This window comes from Suricata suricatta, chromosome 10 (genome assembly GCF_006229205.1).
Source record: "Suricata suricatta isolate VVHF042 chromosome 10, meerkat_22Aug2017_6uvM2_HiC, whole genome shotgun sequence".
NCBI classification, from domain to species: Eukaryota; Metazoa; Chordata; class Mammalia; order Carnivora; family Herpestidae; genus Suricata; species Suricata suricatta.
The window spans coordinates 80,686,624-80,714,601 of NC_043709.1; the positions used below are offsets into that span (position 1 = coordinate 80,686,624).

General features: G+C 37.4%; 1 protein-coding gene across 1 annotated transcript in view; it reads left to right on the forward strand.

Annotated features, from left to right (window-relative positions):
- LMNTD1 (lamin tail domain containing 1) overlaps positions 1–27,978 on the forward strand; it is a 147,658-nt gene that overhangs the window by 56,995 nt on the left and 62,685 nt on the right. The window contains exon 5 of the mRNA XM_029955825.1: positions 18,572–18,613. Coding sequence (XP_029811685.1) covers positions 18,572–18,613 — 42 coding nt within the window. The remainder of the gene's footprint in view (positions 1–18,571; positions 18,614–27,978) is intronic.

Sequence of the window (27,978 nt, forward strand, 5' to 3'; positions counted from 1 at the left end):
ATGAGGTCCCAGTAGTTCATTTTTGCTTTTGTTTCCCTTGCCTCTGGAGACATGTTGAGTAAGAAGTTGCTGTGGCCAAGGTCAAAGAGGTTTTTGCCTGCTTTCTCCTCAAGGATTTTGATGGCTTCCTATCTTATGTGTAGGTCTTTCATCCATTTTGAGTTTATTTTTGTGTATGGTGTAAGAAAGTGATCCGGATTCATTTTTCTGCATGCCATTGTCCAGTTTTCCCAGCACCACTTGCTGAAGAGACTGTTTTTATTCCATTGAACATTTTCCCTGCTTTGTCAAAGATGAGTTGGCCATACATTTGTGGGTCCACTTCTGGATTTTCTATTCTGTTCCATTGATCTGAGTGTCTGCTCTTGTGCCATACCATACTGTCTGAATGATTACAGCTTTGTAATACAGCTTGAAGTCTGAGATTGTGATGCCACCTGCTTTGGTTTTCTTTTTCAAGATTGCTTTGGCTATTCGGGGACTTTTTTGGTTCCATACAAAATTTAGGATTGTTTGTTCTAGCTCTGTAAAGAATGCTGGTGTTATTTTGATGGGGATTGCATTGAATATGTAGTAGTTGCTTTGGGTAGTATTGACATTTTAACAATATTTGTCCTTCCTATCCAGGAGCATGGAATATTTCCCTATTTTTGTGTGTCTTCGTCAATTACCTTCATTAGTTGTCTATAGTTTTCAATATGTAGATTTTTCACCTCTTTGGTTATGTTTATTTTTAAGTATTTTATGGTTTTTGGTACAATTATAAATTAGGGCGATTCCTTGATTTCTCTTTCTGTTGCTTCATTGTTGATGTATAGGAATGCAAGCAATTTCTGTGCATTGATTTTATATCCTGCCACTTGGCTGAATTTCTGGATCAGTTCTAGCAGTTTTTTGGTGGAATCTTTTGGGTTTTCCATAGAGAGTATTATGTCATCTGCAAAGAGAGAAAGTCTGACCTCCTCCTGGCCAATTTGGATGCCTTTTATTTCTTTGTATTGTCTGATTGATGAGGCTAAGACATCCAATACTATGTTGAATAACATTGGTGAGAGTGGGCATCCCTGTCTTTTTCATGACCTTAGTGGGAAAGTTCTCAGCTTTTCTCTATTGAGGATGATATTAGCATTGGGTCTTTCATATATGGTTTTTAGGATCTTGAGGTATGGTCTTCCTATCCCTATTTCTTAAGGGTTCTTATCAAGAAAGAATGCTGTATGTTGTCAAATGCGTCTATTGAGAGGATCATGTGGTTCTTGTCTTTTCTTTTATTGATGTGATGAATCACATTGATTGTTTTGCAGATATTGAACCAGCCCTGCATCCCAGTATAAATCCTACTTAGTTGTGGTGAATAATGTGATGTGTTGTTGGATCTGGTTGGCTAATGTCTTGTTGAGAACTTCTGCATCCATGTTCATTAGGGAGATTGGTCTATAGTTCATTATTTTAGTGGGGTCTTTGTCTGGTTTTGGAATCAATGTAATGCTGGCTTCATAGAAAGAGTTTGGAAGTTTTCCTTCCATTTCTATTTTTTGGGACAGCTTCAAGAGAATATGTGTTAACTCTTCCTTAAATATTTGGTAAAATCCCCTGGAAAGCCATCTGGGCCTGGACTCTTGTTTTTTGGCAGATTTTTGCTTACTAATTCGATTTCTTTGCTGGTTATGGGTCTCTTCAAAGTTTCTATTTCTTCTTGTTTCAGTTTTGGTAGTTTATGTTTTAGGAATTTATCCATTCCTTCCAGATTGCCCATTTTATTGGCAGATAATTGCTGATAATATTCTCTCATTATTTGTATTTCTCCTCTGTTGATTGTGATCTCTCCTCTTTCATTCCTGATTTTATTTATTTGCATCCTTTACTTTTTCTTTTTGATCAAACTGACTAGTGGTTTATCAATTTTATTAATTCTTTCAAAGAACCAGCTTCTGTTTCATTGATCTGTTCTACTGTTTGTTTGTTTTCAATAGCATTGATTTCTGCTCTAATCTTTATTTCCTGTTTTCTGCTGGGTTTGGGTTTTATTTGTTGTTTAAATAAAACCTTTTAAATAAATTTATTTCTCATGTCAGAAAATGGCAAAGTCTGTTTCTTCAGGGTATTAATATTCTATGTTGCTATAACAAAAGACCATAAGCTTAGTGGCTGAAAACAACACAAATTTAGTATCCTTCAAATATGGAGGTCAGAAGACCTAAAGTCAATGTATTGGCAGACCATACTGTGGAGGTCTTAGGAAAGAGTTTCTTTCTTGACCTTTCCATATTTCAGAGGCCACCACATCCTTGGCTCGTAGACCCCATTCTCCATTCTCAAGAACACACAGCAACATCTTCCAGCTCTCTCACTTGTGTTTCCACCATCATGTCCTCTACTCATCTCTGACTCTCTTATCTTCTCTCTCTTATCAGGGCCCTTGTTATGAAGATAACCTAACAATATATTGAATTGCCTTATACAGGTTTTGTTTTTGAATTTTCAAAAAAGTTTAGAAATTATTCTCAAAATGGTTTTTCTCCAATTATAAAAAAATTACTAGAATTTTTATCTATGAGGTGATCAAATTTACCAATAATAACCTTTCATTACAGGTTTTATAGAAAGATTTAAATTTTCTGGAGGACTGACTAAATAAGGTTAATGGATAGTAATTGAATGTTGTATTTTCTTCCAGTGAACCTTTTCATATTATTTGAAACAAGTCGTTTTGAGTAGAGTTGACACAAAGTGCTACATTAGTTTCAGGTGTATAACATGTGATTCAACAAGTCTATCATTATGCTGTGCTCACCACAAGTGTAACTAACATAGATCACCATACAATGTTATGACAATACGATTGACTGTGTTCCTTATACAGTACCTTTCATCCCCGTGATTTATTTATTCAACAACTGGAAACTTGTATCTCCCACCCCTCACCCATTTTGCCCATCTCTCCAGCCCTCCCCTCTGGAAACCATCAGAGGGGTTTGTTTGTTTATTCACTTGTTTTTTAGATTCTACATATGAATGAAATTATATGGTATCCATCTTTCCCAGTCTGACTTATTTCACTTAGCATAATACTCTCTAGTTCAGTCTGTGTCTGACAAAAATGTCTTGCTAAAAATTGGTAGAGTCAAAACTTGAGCCCAGGTCTTTTGACTCCTAACCTAGTACTGATTCCTTTCCCTCCAGACACTCAGAGGTAGCTGCAAAGGGCACTTTGAAGCCTCGAGGGAAAATGGGGTTTCCATGGTGTATTGGTATTCTATTGGTACTATAACAAATTACCATAAACTTGGTGGCTTCAAACAGTGTGCATTTATTCTCCTAAGCTCCTGGAGGTCAGAACTCCAAAATGAACCTCACTGGGCTAAAATCAAGGTGGCTTCAGGACTGCATTCCCTTCACAGGCTTCAGGGGTGAGTGTGTTCCATTGCTTATCCCAGCTTCTGGAGGCTGTCCTCATTGCTTGGCTCACCCCCTCTTCTCATCACCTCTTCTACCACTGCTTCCATCAGTACATTGCCTTCTCCCTCTTATGGCAAATCCCCCTCTAGCTCCTTTTAAGGATCCTGTGATTACTCCATTGGCCCCATCCAGGATAATCACCCCATCTTAAAGTCTTTAATTTATTTTTTTAAACATTTTTAAAATGATCATTTATATTTGAGAGAGAGACAGTGCACAAGCAGGGCAGGGGCAGAGAGACAGGGGTAGACTCTTAAGCAGGCTTCAGGCTGGGAACTGCCAGCACAGAGCCTGAGGTGGGGCTCAAACTTAAAAGCCATGAGATTATGACCTGAGCCAAAATCGGACACTTAACTGACTGAGCCACCCAGGCACCCCCCAAGATCCTTAATTTAATTACCCCTCACAAGTCCTTTTCCCACCTTTCCCCACCTTTACCATCTTTCCCCACATAACTCAACACTCACAGTCTTCAGGGATTAGCACCTGGATATCTTCAGGGGCCATTATTTGGCCTACTACACATAATATCCCTAAGTTGTACATTTAGGGAGCTACATTTTTTAAATAAAAATATCAGGGCACCTGGGTGGCTCAGTGGGTTAAACGTCTGATTTCATTTCAGGTCATGACCTGGTGGTTTGTGACTTTGAGCCCCTCATCAGGCTCTCTGCTATTAGCACAGAGACTTGGACTCTCTTTCTTTCTCAAAAATAAATAAACATTTAAAAAATCACTCCAGGCTCCAGTCTCCCTTTTTCATTTTCCTATTTCTAGATAGGCTAACTAGTGCTTCATTCATTCAGCCAAAAACCATGGAACTCCTATGTGTGTTAGGCACCATGCTAGGTAGTAGGCGTATAACAAGCAGACAGTGATAGTGAAGGAATGGACAAGGTATGATTAGAGATCATTTTGCCTGAATAACTTAGCAAGGTTTTCCCAGACACAAAATTGCTAGAGCTAAGTCTTGAATAGCAGTAGGAGTTTACCAGGCAACCTGAAAGCCTTATTGACAAAGGGACAGAAATTGTATAAGGCCCAGAAGTGTGAAACCCCGGTATCCAAGTCCTACAAGTAGTTGTTCACTGCTGCTTACAGGAATCCTAGATACCTCACAGAGAGATGGTTAGCTGTAGCAAATGACTATTTTTTCAGGCAGTTTATTCATTTATTTTAACAAGAAAGATTTGAATTTCTTTGAAAAATTCTAATTTTGCTATGTCTCTATCAAATACCATGGTTATTTTTCTCATTTCAGTAGTTAGCTATAAAAGAAAGCTCTATCTCATTGAATACACTCAAGAACCTTTGAGTAGGTACAATTATATTAAAAGCTAAAATGACAGAACAAGCATTCTCTATCTCTTAACTAAAATTTTGCTGTTTCAAGGAAAAATAACTTTGACTTATAAACACTTACTCTTTAATTCTGCCACATGTAATAAAGAGAAAGCAGCCAAAATGGTAAGCAAAAGAAATCCAAATTTATAAAGAACCACTTAAATAAGAAATCAGGTTTGCATAAAATGAGTCCTATTGTAATCTAATTTTTGAATGCAAAACTTTTGCTCTTTCAGGATTTAGGATCAGGCTTCAATACTGAGAATACTTGCATTTTACTTAATTTATTTGCTTGTGTGAAATAACTTCATGACCAATATGTAGTTAACTTGGGTCATCAAACCACTTGCCTGGAAAAATAGTCAAAGAAATATTTTGGAAATGCTCACAGCTCTTTGTGTGTGTGTGTGTGTGTGTGTGTGTGTGTGTGTGTGTGAGAGAGAGAGAGAGAGAGAGAGAGAGAGAGAGAGAGAGAGAGAGAGAGAGAGAGACAGACAGACAGACAGACAGGCATAGACACAGAGAGATGAAGGGAAAGGCAATCTTTATTTCTCAATAATATTTGGGGATTTTTTTCATTAAATTTTTGTCCTTAAGGTAGTATACTGTAAATTTTCTTAAATGGAATATGTGAATACTAGAGTGAAACCATTATTTTAAGTAAAATTATGGTATCATATTTAACTATCTTAACTCATCTACTTACATAGTGTAGGATCACAGACCGTATTTATTTTCTTCCTTTCAGCCCCTCCCTCATCACTGTAGGTTTTCACTGCCTCTTCTTAGGCCTCCCCATCCTAAACAAGCCACCTGCCTCTACCATCTAAACAATCAGCTTCAGTGTTTTTCTTAACTCATGTGTCTTTATGGTCTCCCCTTCCTCACCACCTCCTCTTATCCAAACATCTTGTACAATGTTTGTCCCTGATACACCACTAAAATTGCCCTTTAAAATATGTATTCTTAATCACCAGATGTGATTGTTTTGCTGCTTTATTCTCCTGGACTTCCCTGGCATTTGATGACAAAATTTTATTCTTCATTTAAAATCTTTATGCTGTATTATTTTGGTTCTCTTGGCTTTCCTGTGCTGTCTTTTCTGACCCCCTCGAGCCTCTAAAAGTAGGTGTTTCTCAAGGTTTTTGTATGGAAAACAATTTGACAATAAAATATTATGGGAAAAAAAGAATATAATGTGATAAATGCATGTAATCAATAAACTATTTTTAACTAGCAATCAAAAAAAAAGGTTCTCTATTCTATTTAAAACATTACTTTGAGGATCTTAACTACTCACAGTTTCAACTGTTAAAAGAAAGTGACTTCCCAGTTTCTTTCAGTCTTAGCCTCTGGTCCAACCACAAACTTCATATGTCCAACACAAAGCACATCTTCCACTGAAGCCAATTGTGCCTTGAGACTTCCTCCTTTTATCTGATTTACGAGACTACCATTTTCCCAGTCCAAATTAAGGGGCACATGGGTGGCTCAGTCGGTTGAGCGTATGACTCTTGATTTCAGTTCAGGACATGATCTCATGATCTCTCTGCTGACAATGTCGGGCCTGCTTGGGATTCTCTCTTTCTCTCTGTCTCTGCCCCTGTCCCACTTGTGCTCTCTTTCTCAAAAATTAATAAACTTCAAAAATCTTTAAAAAAATAAAAGTCTTAAAAATTTGTTTCTTCCCCTCTCCCCTATCTAATGAGCTGCCAAGCTCCATGGCATCTACTTCCCTATACTCATTCACCATTTCATTTGTACTGTTCACTCCTTTAATTCAGCCTCACACTACCTTTCCCCCCACACCATTGTCCTAGTTTCCTAATAATCTCTTTGCATCATTCTCTTCTTTCTTTAATCAAACCTTACCCACTGCTACCCATGAATCTGGGTGCAAGAGCCGTCAATGGCCTTGCATTGCCTACTAAACTAAATCCAAATGAAGTGACCTTAAACTGCACCAGTTACACTATGATGTCTAAAATAACAATAAGAGGGGAAGTAGAATGCTCCACTGAACATTAATGTGATCAAAATTGTGTCCTATGAAGGTGTTTCACCTAAAGGGGGATATAGGAAACAGAGTTCAATCAGAGTACAGGAACCAGAATGGGGAAAGATCCGTGACCATGTCATGGTTAAAGAAGTGGAGATACTTTGGTCATAAGAATCACAATTTTTAAAAAAGATAATTGACATCAATATTTGAATAACTGCCATTTGGAAAAGGACTTCTTTTGTTCCATGAGGCCATAAGAAGTAGATTTTGATCAATAAAGTAGAATCAGCTATGAGAAAAATTACTTAGCTCAATATAAAGAAAAAATAGAACTAAACAAAGTTGGGACAGGAACTCTCAAGAAGTAGCACATTCTCCTAACTGAGGTTGTTACTTAAATTGAATGCATTTCTGAGAATGTTATAGCACTGAGTCAAGAATATAATTCTTTCAATCATATAGTTGTTTATGTGGCTCTTTCTTAGCCTAGCATGCAGGACCAACCCACTTTTCCAGCGTTTCCTCCTAGTTTTTATGCATGTCCATGCCATTCCCTATGTATAAGTTCCTTGGCAGTTACAGTCAACTTACAGTTCCCCTGTCGAAAATTTTATCCATTTTTCAATGGCCAAATCATATGTTGCCTTTTCTAGGAAAATCTTTCTCCTTCCATTTTAGATACCACCATGAATAGATGGGTTGTTCTTCTATTTCCAAACGTCAGTACCTCATTTATCTGTTTAAGGCACTTAATAGTCTTGCTCATGTTATTTGTGTATATTTCTCCTCTTGCCTAGAGTGTCAACTTCATGAGGCAGGAATTACTTTTATATTGATATATCCTCTATAAGACCTAGTATAATAGAATTCCTTTCTTTATTTATTCAACGTATATTTCTTCTACTTTGGCTAAATCATCTCTAAGGAGCTTTGAAAATTAACAAAAAAAAAAGTCTATGAATTGTGTTCTGGAACTTATTTAATAATGAATACATAAAAACCTCCTTGTCTCCATATTGACTATGAGTACAAAGAGTCAGATATACTGATGTCAAACTGGTTTTATAAGAAAGTTTTTAAAATCTGATTTTGAAGTTTGGGTGACTTATTTTTCAAGAACTTTTGCAAAATGCCTATTGAGATATCAACACAAGTTCCTGATAGAATTTTGAACATTAAAAGCATTGTCCATCTGGTTTTATGTTTATGAAATAAAGTGACACTAAATCGGAGCTCCACAAAATTAAAGGTTATATAATTAAGAAGATCAAAAAGGTAAACGGTGGACGCTGGCAAGGCTTAGAAAAGGAATATCTTATTGTGATATATCAGAAGTTTTTACGACTCAATTTTCTTCTGGCTCTTTTATAAATACAGAACATTTCCATTGGTGCTGATTTCTGTTTGGCAAATTGCTGCCAAGAGCCCAGATGCTTTTCAGTGTAACTTTACAGAAATTTGTGTTGTCCAAATTTCAGAAGTGCTGTTATACTAGGTAGATTAAACAAGAGGAGAAAAAAGGAGCAATTTACATTGAAAACTAAGACTAAATTCCTTATTTGTTTCAACTTCTTGGTTTCTCTTTTTTCTTCCCTGTGCTCAGTTTTCAAGTCACTCAAATTAGGGGGACTAAAAACCAAATTATGTGGTTAAAGGCATGACTTTGGCCTCCAGGAAAACCCAAATATATGGAAACCTAGTAAGACAGTTTGACCAGGTCAAAGTGTCATTTACTTTTGGTAAAGGACACTTCTTAGAAAACCAGTCTTTTGACTGTCAGCTATTAAAAGCTCCTTGCTGAGAGAAAGCGATTCCATGTGGGTCTGAGGCAAATGTGACAGTACCAAGACAAGGAAGTCCTATGACTTCCTGATCACTTCAGCACCTCAGAAGTTAGCAAAACTCAGTGATTTCCCTCTAAGCAGATCTTATGCTTTCTACTATGGCGCCCTTTTATCTTCTGACATCCCCCTTCCCCTCAGCCTAAACAGGAGAAAGTCGGAGTAATGTGGTCCCAAAACAGTCAGCAAGAAGGTTGTAGGTGTTTAGTTTTTTATTTGGATGCATGCCCTAAAAAAGAAAAATTTTGGATGAACAAGTTGCAATCCCACTCAGCTATCCAGTTACAAGTCTGATTTCATACTATTCTGATTGATTTTTGAAGAGGCTAAAAGATATTAAAATTTAATATGGCCCTGCTCTCCCTTGTTCTGGTATTTTTAATTAATTAGAATAAATTTCTTGATATAAAAGGAGTGTGGTTAGAAACAATCAAACGTATTGACAATATTACTTAAAACATGCTTTCTGACATTATAGCACAGGCATTAAGATGTTGACCAACCATTCAGAAAAGAATTAACTTGGTTTTCAGCAGGAGTGGAGCATGAGACTGATGATTAAGTATTGATTTTTTTTCTTATAAACTTGTGTCTTATGTTCCAAAGGCATTAGCTTTGTTTTGCAGGAGAATTGAATCTTCTCTGGAATTTAATCTCCACAAATGTGCCGGCTCTCTAGTAACGTGGCTAGGAGGAGTGGTGGCTGCTTCAGGCTGAGCCTTGGTGTGCAACACTTTGCCAGGGCCAGGGACGCACAGAGCAAGCAGATGTGGGGTGATCGCACACTGAATAATTGCATGATGCCGTCTATACTGCCTTCAATCTAACTGTTGGCTAGAATGCATTTTATAACTATTCTATTTGGAATACTCCTGCTATAAAAACATTAAACCTCATAATCCCTTTGTGGAAACATGGCAAGTACCCACAACATCACAATAATCAGATCCTTTATTTTTAATGTAAAAAATGTATGAAATGAAATATGTAGCATTAAAAAAACCACATATAGGTATATGTAATTTTTTAAATAAAGAAAATTAGAGGTGCCTAGGTGGCTCAGTTGTTAAACATTGACTCTTGATTTCCACTCAGGTCGTGCTCCACAGTTTGTGGGTTTATCAGGCTCTGAACTGACAGCATAGAACCTGCTTGGTATTCTTTCTCTCTTTCTCTCTCTCTCTCTCTTGCTCTCTGCCCCTCCTACCTCTTGTTCTCTCTCTCTCTCTCTCTCTCCCTCCCTCTCAAAATAAATAAATAAACTTTAAAAAGAATAAGCAAACAAAATTATATCTACTGCCCCACTTAAGAGTTAGAACAAGCAGAAATGCCTCAATCACCTATATATCCATCCCGTGCCAGTCCTGAAAAGGAACCTTCAACCATTACCCCCAGTCTTTGTGTTTATCAGTTCCTTGCTTGTCTTCATAATGGTACCACTTATGTCTGCATCTCTAACATGTGTGTCTATGTGTGTGTGATACAATTATGTAATTTTTCAATTTTACGTAAAAGACATCATACTTTTTTTTCCTGGTAACTTGTTTTCCTTAAAATGTTTATGAGAGTCATTCCATAGATGTGTGTAGCTCTAGTTAATCCATTTTTGACCATTGTCAGATGGATAAATTTTTCTTAATGTCAAAATGTTATTTTTTCTCCTATTGATCAACATATGGATTGTTTCCAACATTTTGCTATTGTAAATGATGTTGATATAAACATGCTTATACATGTATCTTGAATAGTCATTGCTGGGCCATAGGGCTGTATACATGTGTTAGCTCTGCTAGATAATGCCACAGTGATTTTTAAATTTGGTTTCCAGCAGCATATAGGAGTTTCTACTCTTCCATAGCTTCACTAAGATATTGTCATACTTTTTAATCCTATTTGATGGGTTAAGAATGGCTCTTGTTTTTTAATTTTTGTTTCCCTAATTACTAATGATATTGAGCATATTTTTCATGTTTAATGACCACTCAGTTCTGACTTTTTGCACATTTTCTATGGGAGTATTTTACTTTTACTTATTGATACACAGAATTTCCTCCCATTTTAATTATGAAATAAAGTAGTATACAAAAAATACTGTGTGAAATGTCTATATGTACAATTTAATATATAACTTCAAAGTATGACTTAATAGATAATTTCGAGGAGATATTTTGTGTAATTACAACCTACATCATGAAATAAACATTTCCAGGATCCCTACATGTGTCCTTCTCTAATTCAACTCTAATTCAACTTCAGTTTAGCTCCAGAGGAAACCGTTATCTTGATTTTTCTGATTTTTCTTGCTTCTCTTGAGAGTTTTATCTTCTATGTATGTATTTCTAAACAATATAGTTTAATGTAGTCTGTTTTGAACTTTACTCTTATATATTCATTTAGGTTTTGCTTCTTTATTTTGTTTGAGGGGGAGGTTGCTTCTTTAGATCAACATTGTTTGTGAGACTTAGCCTGATACCATATTCTTTCTTGCAGGGTCCAGCATTTGGGGTCTGTCTTACTGTAGTCCTATAGCTTTGCCTATAACTCAGATTAACATTGGATTATCAGTTGAAACATAAACCTAAAAAAATAATTCTCTTCTAAATACATTTACATCTTTCATCTTACCCTAATTTACAAATCTCTCTATGTTAATTCCAGGTGAGTCAGGAGATTTCACTAAATTGCTAGTTAGTTGCTATGGTGGCAGATTTATTTTCATTTTATTGCGACCTTATCCCTGAACATTTTATGTTTGTTATAATCATGAATTAACTTTAATACATCCACACTTTGCATCTACTGCCTTTGAGGCATGGCCAGTTCTTTTATATTCTTTTCTTTTCAGTAGCCTAAATATATACCTTAGAAGAACTTCTGGTCTTCTGGGTTCATGGAAATATAATATGGAATAATGAGATAAATTATAAATATTCACATTTGCTCCTTAAGCCATAGTGCCTAATAAACACTAATAATTAGGATCCAAGCATATTACTGGTTATATATATATATATATATATATATATATACTAATTAAAAAGAAACTTTATTACTTTGTACCTAGTTTTCTTGTTCTCTCACTCTCTTTCCTAAAACACCCTTAAGAGTTCAATTCAAATTAGGGCAGTTCAACAAACGGTTATTGAGGGCCTAGGCGATATCCCCTCCTCCAACCATAAAAAAAAAAAAAAAAAAGGAAGAAAGAAAGTGAAAAAAGTCCTGATTTCTTCTTCAATGGATTTATAGTCCAGGCAAGAAAACACAGATACAGAGAAATAAATACTGTGTGCTGTAAGGGCAATAATAGAAGCAAGAACAAAGTAAAAGTCACATAGAGAGAGAATGATTAACTCTATCAGAGTTCAGTATGTTAGGGGAAGACATCACAGAAGAAAGCATCAAAGCTGATTTTTAAAGCCAGATGAAATAGGATGAACAAAAGCCTGGAGATTATTGTGAGTTCAGTGAACTGCAGATGATTCAATATTGCTGGAGCTTAAAGCGCAAAGAGGAAGCATGAAGAGAGATGAGGCTCCAGAGAAAGTCCATGCCTTGTTAAGGTTTGTCATAGACTTTGAACTTTATTCTATGAGCAACAGGAAGCCATTTAAGTGTGGGGACACAATCAAATCTATATTTCAGAAATATTACTTCAAGATGTTGTAAAATTTAGGTGCTCGGCTATATGGTATTAGGATTGGCTTGACTGACAGTAACCCAACATAACACTGCTTTAGAAAACTGGTCCAGAGATCCAGTTCAGAGCTGATGTGGCATCAGAGGCTCCATGGTGTCAAGGCCTCAGTCTCTTCCTATGTTATTGCTCACATATGTTGCTGTCATGTATGGCTCTCATAATGTATGAGATGGCAGTATCCAAGCAGCAAAGTTGAGTAGGGAGCCAGTAAAAGAGGTCAAAAGTGCCCACCAACTGTCTTTTTAAGAAGAGCTCAGGAACTGCCACGTGACTCTTCTACCTGCCTTCCATTGGCCAGATCTTAGTCACATGGTCACATCCCGCTGCAAGGTAAGCAGGGGCATATCACAGAAAAAAGGGGAAATGGAGGACAAATGACAGTTTTTGTCACTGAGAAATAAGACCCTGGAAGTGAAGGAAACCAATAAAAGACTACTGCAGTATTGTAGTGAAAAATACTAAGTACTGTGTTAGTGCACTGTTCGTGAGGATGGAGAATGAAGGCAAGATCTACAAGCTGTTTGGGGAGCCAATGGTGTTAAGAGTTGGTGATCTAGTGGATGGGGTGATAACTCTTGGTTTCTGGCTTGCAGGCCTGAGTAGATATAATAGGGCATTTTCAACATCATAAAACGGGTGGAAAGAAAAAAAAATAAAAGCAAAACAAGAAAAAAATAAAAGTAATATTTTCACAATGTAAAGTCTCCTCGCCTTTGACAACATCCTTTCACCAGAGCTTCCTTCAAATGTTTGCATTTTACTTAAAAGCAAAGAGGGCTATACAAGTCTCCAAATAACATAGGATGCTGGGTCTTTCTCTTCTATTCAAGACAGTGAGATAGGAAAAATTCCAGATCTGTCACCAGCTAAATGAAAGACAGAATGGCAAGTGAGTTTATCCTCTGGACTCTAGTTACCTCATATGTAGAACTAGAAAGTTTCACTAGATAATGTCAAAGGTATCAGCCATAGAATTATTTGATTCACTAATCAGATCAATGCCCCGTACAAATCAACAGCACGGTGTGAACAAACTTGCATCACTCCAGCCATGCAATCTTTGCCACTGGAAAAAAGTGATTGAGGCAATATCTTAAAGTGCAGGTTAACACAATTTCCTGTCTAATTGCTTCACACCTCTTTGCACTTGGCACTTAGAAACCCAGTTTAGTGTGGCCTGGTGGTATTAAACTTTGGCGAATTTACAATCTCTTATTAAAGTGGAAAGGATTTTGCCAATTGCATTTCAAGATTACTTAAAAAGTTGTACTTGGGGGAAAAAGGATTGTTTTTCCCATTATGTACATAAGTCTACATGTGGTAGCTGAAAATATCTCCCTTGAGCTAAGAAGTATTTTCCCTTTTGGTTGAGTACTCATTGTTCCACCTACTACAAAGGATTAAAATGACCTGTTTCATCAGAGAGCAAAGTAATGGTGGCAGCATATGATTTTTGGCAGAAAGAACACTTTGTAATTGCTAATTTCCTATATCCAAATTCAGCTGAAGATAACATCCTGAGTCCACAGTACTTTGCAAGTCTTACTTCACAAGCAGGCCCGAAAGATGCTGCCAGGATTTGTAAAATGCCAGTGAATCTAAACTAGCAGGGAGTTTGCTGAAGATGAGCCTTTTGGAAAGAATGTTCAAATCCTAGACCCCAAATGCCTTATGGAGACAGGAGAGAGTCCACTTGGTAGACTCAGGTGTTTGCTTTGGCTCACGTCTCTTTTCTCATCTCCATTGTGTTCTGTGCCAACTGGCAGCTGTCCTCAAGGTCACTCTTCTTAAAAAATCAGCAACTTAAATAAGAACAAGTAATGCTTTCAGCAGGTATAATCCATTTTACTTGGAAAGTGTCTCAACTAGTATTTATTTTGATACAAAAAAGTTTGGAAATCTGATATAAATGTAATATTTTAGAATTCATACCTAGCACCAAATTTGCTTTTCTCACCCTAAGAAAAATATTCCTCGCTGAGTAAGTAGTGCATTCCAGTCTGATTATGAAAATCTACATTTTCTAGGTGGCCCTAAGAAAACAAATGAAAATAAAACTATCCTCATATAATCAACTTTGAAGCCACAGTTTTATGTTCACGTTCCCAAATAATTTCCAACCTTGTCAGTTGTATTTTTTAATTAGCCATCCTTTGCATTTGATGAGCAGACCTTAAAATGCAAAGTACTTTATTCTTTATCAAAGCATTGTTACATTGTGGCACATTTTCAGGATGTGGGACCTAGGGTTGATACCGACAGAATACTGCATACCTGATTAGGTCTATAAAATATCCTTGATTATGTAAGATCTAGGAATCCTCAAAATCCCAAACACTGTATAGAGCTTTTGCTGACCAAAAAGTTTAAACGTTACAGGAGCCACTGTGCTATACAGCATAGAGAATAGGCCCAGTGGTTACACTGAGCAAAGCTCAAGGCCAAGCTTGTCCCTTCTTAGCAAGGTAACCTTAGGTAAACTGGTTAGCTACTCTCTCACAATTTCTGGTTATCTCAGTCTCACTTCAAGTAAGAAAAGTCATGACTATGTTGCACACATAGATGATCTATCAGTGTAGTGATGGATAGATAACTTATTATTGCTATCATCCATCCATCCATCCATCCACTGGCAGCTTAAATACTGTAGTTGCTCAGACCTAAATCCCTGGAGTCATCTTGTCTCTTCTCTCACACTTCATATCTAATCTACCAGCCAATTCCGCCAGCGTTTCTTCCAGAATTTGGCCATATGTCATCACCTCCACTGCTACCCACGGTGGTGCCCCACACTATCAGCTCTCCCTGGATGACGGCGACAGTCTTCTCTCCAGTCTCTCCAATTGTTGCTCTCCTCCGGGCTATTTTCAATACAGAAGCCAAAGTTGCCTTCTTAAAACAGAAGTCAGATCCTGTCACTCCTCACTTCAAAGCCCTCTGATGACTTTCCTTCTGTCTCTCATGTTCTTCCCATGATGATAAAACCCTAAAGATCTGGCCTCTCCGTCAGCTCTCACTCATTGGCTCATCAGTCCGTAACCCCTCCCCTGCCCTTGCTGTCCCCAGACTCACCAGCCTCTTGCCAGACACGCCTTGCAGCGCTCTCTATTATTGCTCCCTATCTCAGCAAAGGCTGGTTTACTAATCCAGGTTTCAATTAATAAGGACAAAATATTAGAGATGAATTATTGGGAATAAAAAAGATGCAGTAAATGCAAAACACGTTTAAGAATGAGATATTGTAAGACTCAGTAACAAATTGTAACAAGGGGATTGAAGAGGGTAAAAAGAAGTCTGCGTTCCTGTAATAACAAAGGATACTTTAAAATATTTCGTTATATTGTTCAAATAGTTTATTATATACATATAATGAAATGTTCTTCAAGTGTGGGATTCACATGTATTTCAAACTCAGCACTTCAAAGTATCTTCTAAATTGAAAATTCTATGATTAATAGGTACTATAAAAATAATTTGTAATCAAATACAGATATGCTTTTCCACATAATTGTGCTTACAGAATATTGATACAGCATTTTATTTATATACCAGATTTAGGTTGCTATTTTTAGCTATGTGGTTTCATGAGAAGCCTTTTTCTACGTCAAGAAATTTATAAAAAAACAATAAAGTTTTAATTTTTCTGCATATTGAGTTCTCATTTTGAGCATTGTCCCTTTCTCTCAATAGACTGGATATGTGTGTGTTATGTGTGTGTTTAATGAATTCATTAATTCATCCATAAGACAAACAATAAAAATGGGCCTCCAATTTGGAGAAAACTCAACTACTTATTATTTCTTCTTTGCATAAAGTAAGACATTTTTTTTTAAAGAAGAAACTTGTACTTCAACGTACATGGATCAGATACAGACTCTCCTTATCTGTCTCAGAACCCATTGCCATGAAAGAAAAAACAAAAGCTGAAAAACTTCTATTTTGTATTTCACTTGTATTTTTTTAGTGTTTAGTGCAGGGAGGGACAGAAAGAGAGGGAGACAGGATGTGAAGCAGGTTCTGCGCTGACAGCAGAAAGCCCAATGTGGGGCTTTAACTCATGAACAGTGAGATCATGAGTTGAGCAAAAGTCAGATGCTTAACTAACCGAGCCACCCAGGCACTCCTTTAATTTGTACTTTAAATCCAGTGTAGTTAACATATCGGCAGGGTTATTTTCACTTCAGGTGTACATACAGTGATTCAACCATTCTGTACAGTACTCAGTGTTCATCACAATGAGTGTACCTTTAATCCCCTTTGTCTATTTCACCCATGTTCCCCTACCCCCCTCTTGTGACCACCAGTTTGTTGTCTATAGTTGAGTTTATTTTATTTTTTGGTTTGTCTTTTTTTTTCTTTGTTTTATTTCTTAAATTCCACCTATGACTTGGCAATGAGAAAGAATGCAATCTGGCCATTCACAGCAACGTGGATGGACCTCAAGGGTGCCATGCTAAGTGAAGTAAGTCGGGCAGAGAAGGACAGATACCATATGTTTTCACTCATAGGTCTAACAGGAGGAACCTAACAGAGGACCATGTGGAGGGGAAGAAGGGGGGAAGAGTTAGGGAGAGGGAGGAGGCAAATCATGAGAGACTCTAGAATACTGAAAACAAACTGAGTGCTAAAGGGGGAGGCGGGAGGGGAATGGGGTGGTGATCATGGGGGAGGGCACTTGTGGGGAAGAGCAGTGGGTGTTATATGGAAACCAACTTGACAACAAACTATAAATAAAAAAATTCCACCTATGACTGAAATTATATGGTATCTGTCTTTCTCTGACTGACTTTTTCACTTAACATTATTCTTTCTAGATCCATCCAGGTTGTTGCAAATGGCAAGATTTCATTCATTTTTGTGGCTGAGTAATATTATATATATATATAGTCTCTTCTTTATCCACTCAACTATTGATAACACTTAGGATGCTTCCATAGTTTCGCTGGTATAAATAATGCTGCAATATGCTTAGGGGTGCATACTTCTTTTTGAATTAGTGTTTTTATATTCATTAGATAAATACCAAAGTGGAATTACTGGATCATATGGAGTTCTATTTTTAATTTTTTGAGGAACCTCCATATTTTTATTCTTTTATAGTGCCTGCAGCAATTTAGATTTCCACCAACAGTGCACGAGATTTCCTTTTTCTCCACATCCTTGCCGATACTTGTTATTTCTTGTACTATTGATTTTAGCCATTCTGACAGGTGTAAGGGGATATCACATTGCAATTTGATAGATTACAATGGCCATGTGATTTCTTTTTCTTCAACCCCTGAGGGGCCCAGTTAACTTAAAGCAGGATTAATCTTAACCACTTATGCTTTCATGGGCTACTTTGGTTTGTCTGTCTCTTGAAGGAGTGGCCAGTCTCTAATTTAATACTGATTCAGGACCCTTCCATAGTTTCTAAGACTGACTGACTTCAGATAATGCTACATTTATATACAAAATCTATGTCAGCTCTGGATTTGGAGAAATGTCTAAGTCTATGTATATCTGTAGATTCCTAAGAGGTAAACCAGAAAATCAAAGGAGACTATTCAAAGGACAAGGAAGGCAAGTAACCTGAGACCTCTGTAGTAACAATATTTGCTACTTTGGCCAAAGCCTGTTTTTAAAGTTTATTTATTTACTTTGAGAGAGAGATAGAGAACAGGAAAGTAAAGGGCAGAGAGAAGGAGAGACAGAATTCCAACCAGGCTCCATGCCATCAGTGCAGAGCCCAATGAAGGGCTTGAACTCATGAAATATGAGATCATGACCTGAGCCTAAACAAAGAGCCGGACACCCAACCAATTGAGCCATCCAGGAACCCCCAAAACTTCTAACTTATAAAACCCACTTTGAGACAGGGAATAGGAGCAAGGATTCCAAAAAATATTTCAGAGTTATGCAGTTTTTGTTTGTTGTTTTCCATACTTATTTCCTGCTGAAGTGGACAATGAGATTATTCTTTTTAAAAAATTTTTTAATGTTTATTTATTTTTGAAAGAGAGAGAGAGAGCACAAGTGGGGGAGAGGGAGAGAGAGGGAAACACAGAATCCAAAGCAGGCCCCGAGCTCTGAGCTGTCAGCACAGTGCCTGATGCAGGGCTTGAACTCACAAACCGTGAGATCATGACCTGAGCTAAAGTCGGCCGCCCAACCAACTGAGCCACTCAGGCGCCCTGAGATTATTTTTAATTATAGAATCTTCTAAATGTTTCATGTGATTCTTTACAGGTTTCTGAGCAAGACTATCATTTGGAGACAGACAGCTGTAAGGTGAGTTATGTATTTATATGCAATTTACAGATGAACAGATATGAAAATAACAGCTGATTTAATTTGTTAAATTATAGAATAAGTTTGGAAGTAGAGTTAGCGCACCAACTTAACCATCTCTGGTGACACCAATATATAAACAGAACTATTTGGATCTGCAGAAAAATGTGAAGCCGACAGTAAAAGGAGGAGATCACACTGACGGCTTCCCTGAATTCTTCTTTTGGCCATTCCTTGTTAGATGCTAAAAATCCATATTGAGAGGGATAGAAGTAGAATAGGGAAGTAACAGGGAAATAAAAGTAAATACATTTTATAACCTAGATTTAGCCTGTTGTGATATCAATTATTTCTGTCAATTTACCATGTTGAAGTTATATGCCTAGGACAATAGAATTTAATCAAAAGAGTAATATTTCGGAATAATTTTTTGGTTCTCTTGGTTTTATTACTGAATTTTGTGACTTAGAGGTATTCAACTTCTTTTTGTCTCAGAATCATCTTTCCTAGTCCTAAGAAATTCAGAGGGTTATATAAATAAAATAATTATGATTACATTACCAATCTTGACAGTTGAACTACCAACAATATTACCTTCTGGCTCCTCATATTTTATCAGCAAAAGTTGCTCCATTGAAAATGGATTCCATCTTTTTTTTTTCAGTTGTTTTAAAACCAGATGCTTTAGGGGTAAAACACCAGTAGTTCTTGTTTTGACAAATGAAGAGCCGTCTTGGGCTCGTTAATTTATCCCTAGTACATAACAGCAGCCATATGAGAATTTCTCAGCAGCCACAGTCCGAATTGGCTCATAGCAACAGGCCTGTCGTCAGCGTGACGGACTGTGTGCAGCTTCTGTGAGGTGCTGCCAGGGGGCATGCGCCTCATGTGCTTGTTCTTACTCTCTTTATGACTGGAGCGATTGCTCTTCCAAATGAAAAGTTTACGTACTTACGTTCCAAGTACATAAAAACTTACTGTTCATGTAGGTTTATATGCCATATTCTTAAATACATGATCTCACTTAGTTCTCATACCAACTCTATAAAGGAGGTGTCTATTTTCTGTTTTTGAGGAAAAGAAAATTGAGCTTGGGCAGGTTACCAAAATCATAGTTTTTATGAGATTTCTCTCAATTCAATTTTTGTCTGATCCCAGTGTCCAGGCTTTCCCAGACCAATTTTGAGAAGAAAAAGTCATAAGATTACCCAAACCACCTCTTATATCTGGCTCCTGAACTCATCAAATCCAGAGTGTAATTTTGATCATCAAAGAGATTCATGATCATTTTGGTATAAAATAGACAAACTTCATAATTATTAAGATAAAAGTAATTATTAAGATAATACTTTTTAGAGAATTACTATGAAGACTGATTATCTCATTTTATTTCACCAAACTTATAGGGCACACCTATATATAGACATTATGGCAATCCATGAAGATATGAGGATGAATAAGATTCACAGCCCCTACCCTTCATCTCATATCATCATGGTAGAGATATATATGAAATAAGACCTATAATCATTCAAAATGTTTAATACCATTCAAAATGTTTGATAACTATACTGAACAAGCACCAACCAATCAGAACATGACTGGTTATATATAGCTGGTGTGGCTGAAACTCTTGCTTACTGCCTATCAGCTTTAAGTATAATAATGTAATTAATACTCAAATAGAGATATGTGGGAACACAGATAGAGAGGGGTGGAGGGAAGGGATGAAGATGACCATGAACAGCCCGAAAATAGAGATGACATATGATCATAACCTCTAAGGATAAGTGGGAGTTTTCCACTGGACAAAAGAGGACAGAGCCTTTTAGGCAGAGGAAACAACTATATAGAGCAAGGGCTGTATATGAGGTATGTAAGATAGTCACATTTGTAGAATCAGAGTGGAATAGTGGTTTTAGGGGCTGGGAATGGGGTGTTACTAATCAACAAGCATAAAGTTTCAGTTAAGCCGGATGAATAAGTTCTTGAGATCTGCTGTACAACATTGTCCCTATAGTTAACAATAGATCCCATGTTAAGTGCTCTTACAGCAATAAAATTAAATTAAACATAAATAAATAAACAGGCAAACAAACTAAGGCTGGGCAGCATTGAGAAATGCCTAGCAGCTGTGGTTAGCTTATGGGGTTCCTGGGGAGTAATGGCTACAGATGATGGTAGAAAGTCAGTTTAGGCCAGATCATGAAGCTAAGCTAGGAAGTTTCTACTTTTTTTCCCTGGGCATCAAAGAACCCAAACAGTCTTTGCTTGAGATAATTTTGGTTGTATTATAGAAAATATGCAAATGGGAGGAGGCCATGCAGAGGCTATATTAATAATTTAGGAGAGAGATACGATGTGAATCTATACTGGTGTTGTTATAAAGAGAAGGAGATGGATGTAGGAGACACTGTATGTATTGGCTGATTGACTATATTGAGGTGGGAAAGAAAAAATCATGACTGCATTTGCCTTGAGCAGCTTTATTGGTTTTACCTGAGATAGTACAAGCGGATGGAGATAACACGTTCGATATGTTTGGAAAGTGAGCGAGATAATGATCTTGATTTCATACATAATATGTCATGCAGAACACCGAGAGGGAGTAGTCAGACAATTGGAAATGTAGATGACTAACAGTGCTTATTCTATGCTACACACACACACACACACACACACACACACACACACACACACTTACTTGACAGACAACTCACAATCTAAGGAAGAAATACTTTGAAACTAAAATATGTTAACTACTCCTCATTTAGGAAAACAATTTGTTTTAGTTTTATGGCTTGAGTCAATTTATAGATTGGATATCATAATTTATAAATATTAAGATGTATTCAAAATCTCTGTTTGGCTTATTTGGATATGCTACTGTGCTGCTAAGTCCAAGGTTAGGTCTTGATTGCCCTATCGGTAAGTTTGATTTGCAAATATCCCTCACACAGTTCTTTTATTATTTTGTTTTAGTGAATTCCAAGATTGCATGCTGTTGTGTAACAACAAACTGCACATAGAACCCCAACGCTGACTTGGCAAATGGCCACTGAGAGTTTTGCTCGGTGTTCACAGATAGCCTGAACTGGCTCAAATCTACAGTAATGGTAGTGAGTCTTTATATCAATGAGCAATACAGTAATTAAACACCTCCCTCACTTACATGATTTTTAAACCGATTGACATATGCATGTAACATATGATGTGACCAGTGTTTCAAGTCACACTGAAATCATATTCTGTTTCTGTTTGGTTACCTGCTCTTACCACTCTTTCCAAGGGAAAAAAGACTACAAGGATAATTAATTTGTTTTTGGCACATTCTCATCTACTAGTGTCACTGCTAAATCCTTAAACTAACTCTGCTTTCCCAAAGGCTACCATTGAAGTATTTCACTCACACCTGACCTTTGCATGTGCCGAGATCACCTTTCTTCCTTCTCTCCGGTGTCATTTAATCTCCCATTTAAGCAATACCACATTTTAGGGATTTAGGTTTATTCCCAGTAGTATTAAAAATGATCAACCAGTCTTCCCAAGGTATGTCCAAGTTGTGGATGTGCACTTGTGTGTGTGTGTATGTGCATATGTATGTACACATATGCTTACATGTGTGCCCCATAATGTAAAATGTCTTCATGCATCAGTGACTTGCTTCCTATTGTACCCTGTGAGATCAAGCAGGTGAGGTAGACAACTAGACAAGTGAACAGAGCATGAAGCCTCTCCTCAGTGTGAAGCTGAGACACTGGCAGGCAGAAGGAGTCGGTACTTTGTAGAGAAATTGGTTCTCTCCATCTCCTCTTTAACCCTAGCTTTCTCCTCCTAACAGTTTACTAAGACATGTCAATGAGACCAGCACCGACCCTGAACTGCCCTGCTCTCTCAGGATCTGTTTTCTGAATGCAGAGGCTGCTTCCTAACTGGTCTCTGGAGGAGGGGCAATTGGCCTTGGTCAATATCTCAAGGAAACAGAGATTTGCTTTTTATTTCTATTCCCCTCATTATTTGCAGACCTTCTCCATACTTAATGGAAAAAGCATATTGAATTAATTTAAAGATGATAATTTTTCACAATTTAACACCTTTGTGTCATCAGTGGCATCCTATGGCATTGGTGTGTCCCGGATTTAACTCCTTGTATAAGCATTTATTCTCAACAGTTACCTAGGACTACTACTGGTACCACTTTAAATTAAGCTTTATTCTTGAGGTTTTTACATCACACTAGTGGTGTGAATTCAGACTTCATATCTATATAATGGCTGTGGTTCAGAATCTCGGGGGAGATTTTTCTTTCCTTTCTCCTCCCAGTACTAAAGTTAAGAAATGTAGCCCCTTCAGAATCCCAGCTTTATGCCAGGGTATCTTGTTAGATTCCCTATCTTGGACTGTTTTTCTTCGTATTTGATAAAATAATGGTACATTTTATAGCCAAAAGAATATAAGAAATTTGGTACTGGAATTGAAAAGGTTCACCAGGGACAAAAATTCTTCACAGTTTATTACTTCTGCACAGCAGCACTGCTTTCTTCAGGTCTTTACTTGTCTTTGAGAGCCTGCCAACACTTCTCAACAAGACCCAGGTAATCACCCTCCAGACGAATGATTCACTATGCAATTTGTAGATATAATGGGATTTGTTAATTTGTAATTTCATCAAGATGTAATTTGTGAATAAAGATTGTGATGAAGCCATAATTACCACTATGGTGATTTTGTTCATTGCTTTTGCAAATACTTATTAATGTATCTATGTAGTACCCGAGGTAGGAACAAAGATTCCCAAGAAATGGTCCCTGACCTCAAGGATCTTAGAATCTATTGATTGGATAAAGCATGTGCAAAAGAACTGAAATATAATGTGGAAAGTAATGCTAGGGGAATGAAAAAATATGCCCCATGGATATTCAGGAGAGAAAGAAATTATTTCTACTTTGAGAAGAACCAAAAAAAAGTACTTTACAGAAGATATGGGTAATAATATTAACAATAAAAATAATACTTACCATTTAAAATGATTTACTCATGTTATTTTATTTAATCCTATATGAAATAGATATCATTTACATTTTGTTGCTGAGAAAAGTTGCTTTGAAAATGAATAGATTTTTTAGAGGCAGAAGCAGTGATGGGAAGGGTGTTACTTATCAGTAAGAATAGTCAGAACAAAGGAATAGGAAAGCAAGGCACACATACAGAGATACTACATAGATTAACTTGGTTCGAGCACTGGATGGGTAAAAGAAAGTAATAAGAGAAATAAAACTGAATATTTTGTTTTAGTTAGGTAATGGAGGAATAGATGGGAGTTGTCATGGAGATAGAATAAAATAACTTGGCAGGTAGTTTATTATAGCAGAACAGAGGAGGAAGATTTATCAAAGATGAAGACGTGATTTGGGGATTGAATGTCTGGGAGAACCTGTCAGAATGGCACAAAAAACGGGTATTAGTGAGGATGTGAAGACAGGGGAACCCTGTTGCATTTTTAGTGGGAATGCAAACTGGTACAGCCACTCTGGAAAACAGTATGGAGATTCCTCAAAAAGTTAAAAATAGAACTGCCCTGCAATCCAGCAATTGCACTGGTTATTTACCCAAAGGATACAATGACATGGATTCAAAAGGGTACGTGCACCCCAGTGTTTACAGCAGCATTATCAACAATAGCCAAACTATGGAAAGAGCCCAAATTTCCACTGACTGATGAACAGATAAAGAAAATGTGGGATATATATATACAGTGAAATATTACTCATCCATCAAAGAGAATGAAATCTTGCCATTTGCAAAAATGTGGATCGAATTACAGTGTATTATGCCAAGTGAAGTAAGTCAGAGAAAGACAAATAATACCATATGATTTCACTCCTATGTGGAATTTAGGAAACAAAACAGATGAACATACGGGAATGGGGGAAAAAGATAAAAGAGAGAGGGAAACAAACCATAAGAGACTCTCTTAATGTTTTTAATGTTTATTATTTTTTGAGAGAAAGAGAGAGACAGAACACAAGCAGGGGTAAGGCAGAGAGAGACGGAGACACAGAATCAAGAGCAGGCTCCAGGCTATGAGCTGTCAGCACAGAGCCCAATGTAGGGCTCGAACTCATGGACCAAGAGATCATGACCTGAGGTGAAGTCAAACACTTAACTGACTGAGCCACTGAGGCGTCCCCCACCCCCGTTATAAGAGACTCTTAAAGAAAGAGAACAAACTGAGGGTTGATGGAGGGAGGTGGGTAGGGATGGGCTAGATGGGTGATGGGTATCAGGAAGGCACTTGTTATGATGAGCACTAGATGCTGTATGTAAGTGATGAATCACTGAATTCTGCTTCTAAATCCAATATTGCAATTCTAGTTAACTAACTAGAATTTATTTTTTAATGTTTGTTTATTTTTTGAGAGAGAGTGCAAATGGGGGAGGGGCAGAGAAAGAGGGGAACAGATGCTCTTGAAGCAGGCTCTGCATTGACGGCTTCAGTGCTGACAGTAGTGAGCCCAATGCAGGGCTTGAATTTATGAACTGGGAGATCATAACCTGAGCCGAAGTCTGCCACTCGACCGACTGGGTCACCCAGGCACCCCAACTAATTAGAAGTCAGATAAAAATTTGAAAAATAAATGAATGGGAGAAAGTGATACTAAAAGAAACAGTAAACACAGAGAATATGGTACATTGAGGCTCTAGCTATCGAGCTTAATTATAACTGTCCTAACACTCCCTTGCAAGCAGAGAAAAGGCTTGAGGGGAGAGACCAAGCAAAGTATAATATGTAATCAATGGTGGTAGGGTTTATAAAGTTCTGAACATCAAGGAGAGTCTCCCTGAATGGGTAATCTTAAATCAGGGTGTGTAAGCTCAAATCCAATGTAATGAGGTACTATGTTGTACCAGATGTGAGCCTCATAGCAAGACCATGGTGACTAATGAAGTAGGGGAAGAACAGCTGTCATCAGGGAAGACCTTTCAAGGCCGAATGAGAGAAGTTGAAAGCAAAATTGAGGGGCAAAGCTCTCAGTTTTTCCCCATTGAGGATATTAGCTCTGGGCTTTTGACAAACGGCTTTTATGATGTTTAAGTAAGAGGCAAATCATGAGAGACTCTTGAATACTGAAGACAAACTGAGGGCTGAAGGGGGAGGGGAAAGGAGAAGGGGAGTGATAGTCATGGAGGAGGGCACTTGTGGGGAAGAGCACTGGGTGTTATATGGAAACCAACTTGACATTAAACTATAAAATAAACAAACAAACATCCTATATAAATTAAAAAAAAAATAAAGCAAAATTGAGCCAAAAGGAAAAGGATTTACTTAGGCTAAAAGGATTTGTTTAACCCAGTTCTGTCCCACTTCTGGTTACCAATTTCCTAGGGCACAAAGTTGACTTTTGAAAAGGATACTTCCCATTCCCCCCTTTGGTAAACTGGCAGAAAAATTGGTCATCACCGATCTAGGCAAAAGGACTAGCCAAGGGTTTCCTGGGCAGGGCTTTGTATTCTTTCAGTGAAATAAATGTTATCAGTGAGTTTAGGGCTCTGTACATTTTAAAGCATTACATACATAATCTAAATGGAAAAAAAGCCACCCAACTGATAGATACAGAGAACAGATTGGTGGTTGCCAAATATGGGGGCGGGGAGGGGGGTGTTGAAATGGTTGAAGGGGGTCACAAGCTACAAACTTGTGCTTATAAGATACATAGATCTTGGAGATGTAATATACAGTATGGTGACTTAATAAAAAAGTGTGGAAGGAAGGAAGGGAGGGAGAGTGGGAGGGAGGGAGGGAAGGAAGGAAGGAAGGAAGGAAGGAAGGAAGGAGAGAAGAGAGAGAGAGAGAAAGAAAGACAAGAAAGAGAAAGGAAGGAAGGAAGGAAGGAAGGAGGGAAGGAAGGAAGGAAGGAAGGAAGGAAGGAAGGAAGGAAGGAAGGAAGGAAGGAAGGAAGGAAGGAAGGAAAGAAGGAAAGGAAGGAAGGAAGGAAGGAAGGAAGGAAGGAAGGAAGGAAGAAAGAAAAAGAAGGAAGGAAGGAAGGAAAAGAAAGATGGATTATGCTAGCATAATAGCTCTAAGTGGAGAAGTCTGTTTAATTATCAAATTTTTGAAATTTGTCTTTAGAAATAAGTTTACCACCACTAAATTTTTATTGTCACATTGCTTCTATTTTATGAGATTTGGATTCCTAGGGTCCTGGATTAAGTCCTGCTGCCACATACTAGCTTTACCTTTTCCATTAAGCACAAGCTGTATGATTTTGACAAGTTACTTAATCACATTTTTCATGAGCAGATGAACAATTTCTCTTTGTTTATTTTGTGATCCTTTTTCCCAGATGATCTGTTTAAGTTCATTGTCATCAGTCAATGCAGAAACCCCTTCTGCAAAGAATGGCCCACCAAAACATTTTCAGAGGCACTAATCTATGTGAATATGGCTTTTACAAAATAAATTATTATGATTCTATGATAGTAACACTACCTTATACTACTTGTATCCTTGTATATTTCTTTAAATATTTAAAAGGACCTTTCATAGGCATTTTCTCATTTAATTTTTATTACATACTCTGTAAAAGTAGGAAGAGAAGAGTGAAGTAGCTATAAAAGAACAAGATAATGAAGACAAAGAAATATTACCAAATAGCAAGATAAATCTGAATCTTGGGCTATCGGATTAGCTCTTTTGTCTAAGCCTTATACTAAAAGAAATGTTTTTTTACTGACTAAAGATACCAATATAATAAACAGTGATGCCAAAAGGCATACAAACATTTTGTTTTAACAGAATGAGGATAAGTTTTTAGTAATGGCTGTCCAGGTACTAACTCTCCTACTAAAAACAACTTGGAAAGCTGGGAAAATGTAAAAGAACTAAAGATACCCGAAAGCTCTCAAGGCATTAAGTATCCTGATTCCCAAGATACAGAAGAACAAAAGACCCAGAAGGATAATGCAGCTTTACTGTCAGATTTGCCCTGAATTTGTCAGGCTATTTTAGAAAGAGTTGGTTGACAGTATGAACAGAGATTGTTTTACAGATTTGAGGATCTAGAAGACAGAGGTTGGAGTAAAAGACCCAACAAAGAGAGAAGTCCTGGTAACATCTTCCTCCAGACTTTGAGTTTGAACCTTGAAAGTCATACCCTTGGAGTAAGGATAAACCAGAAACAGGGGCACCTGGGTGGTTCAATCAGTTAAGCATCCGGCTTCAGCCCAGATCATGATCTCAGGGTTCATGGGTTTGAGCCCTGCATTGGACTTTGTGCTAACGGCTAGCTCAGAGCCTGGAGCCTGCTTCAGATTCTGTATCTCCCTCTCTCTCTGACCCTCCCCTGCTTGTACTGTCTCTCTCT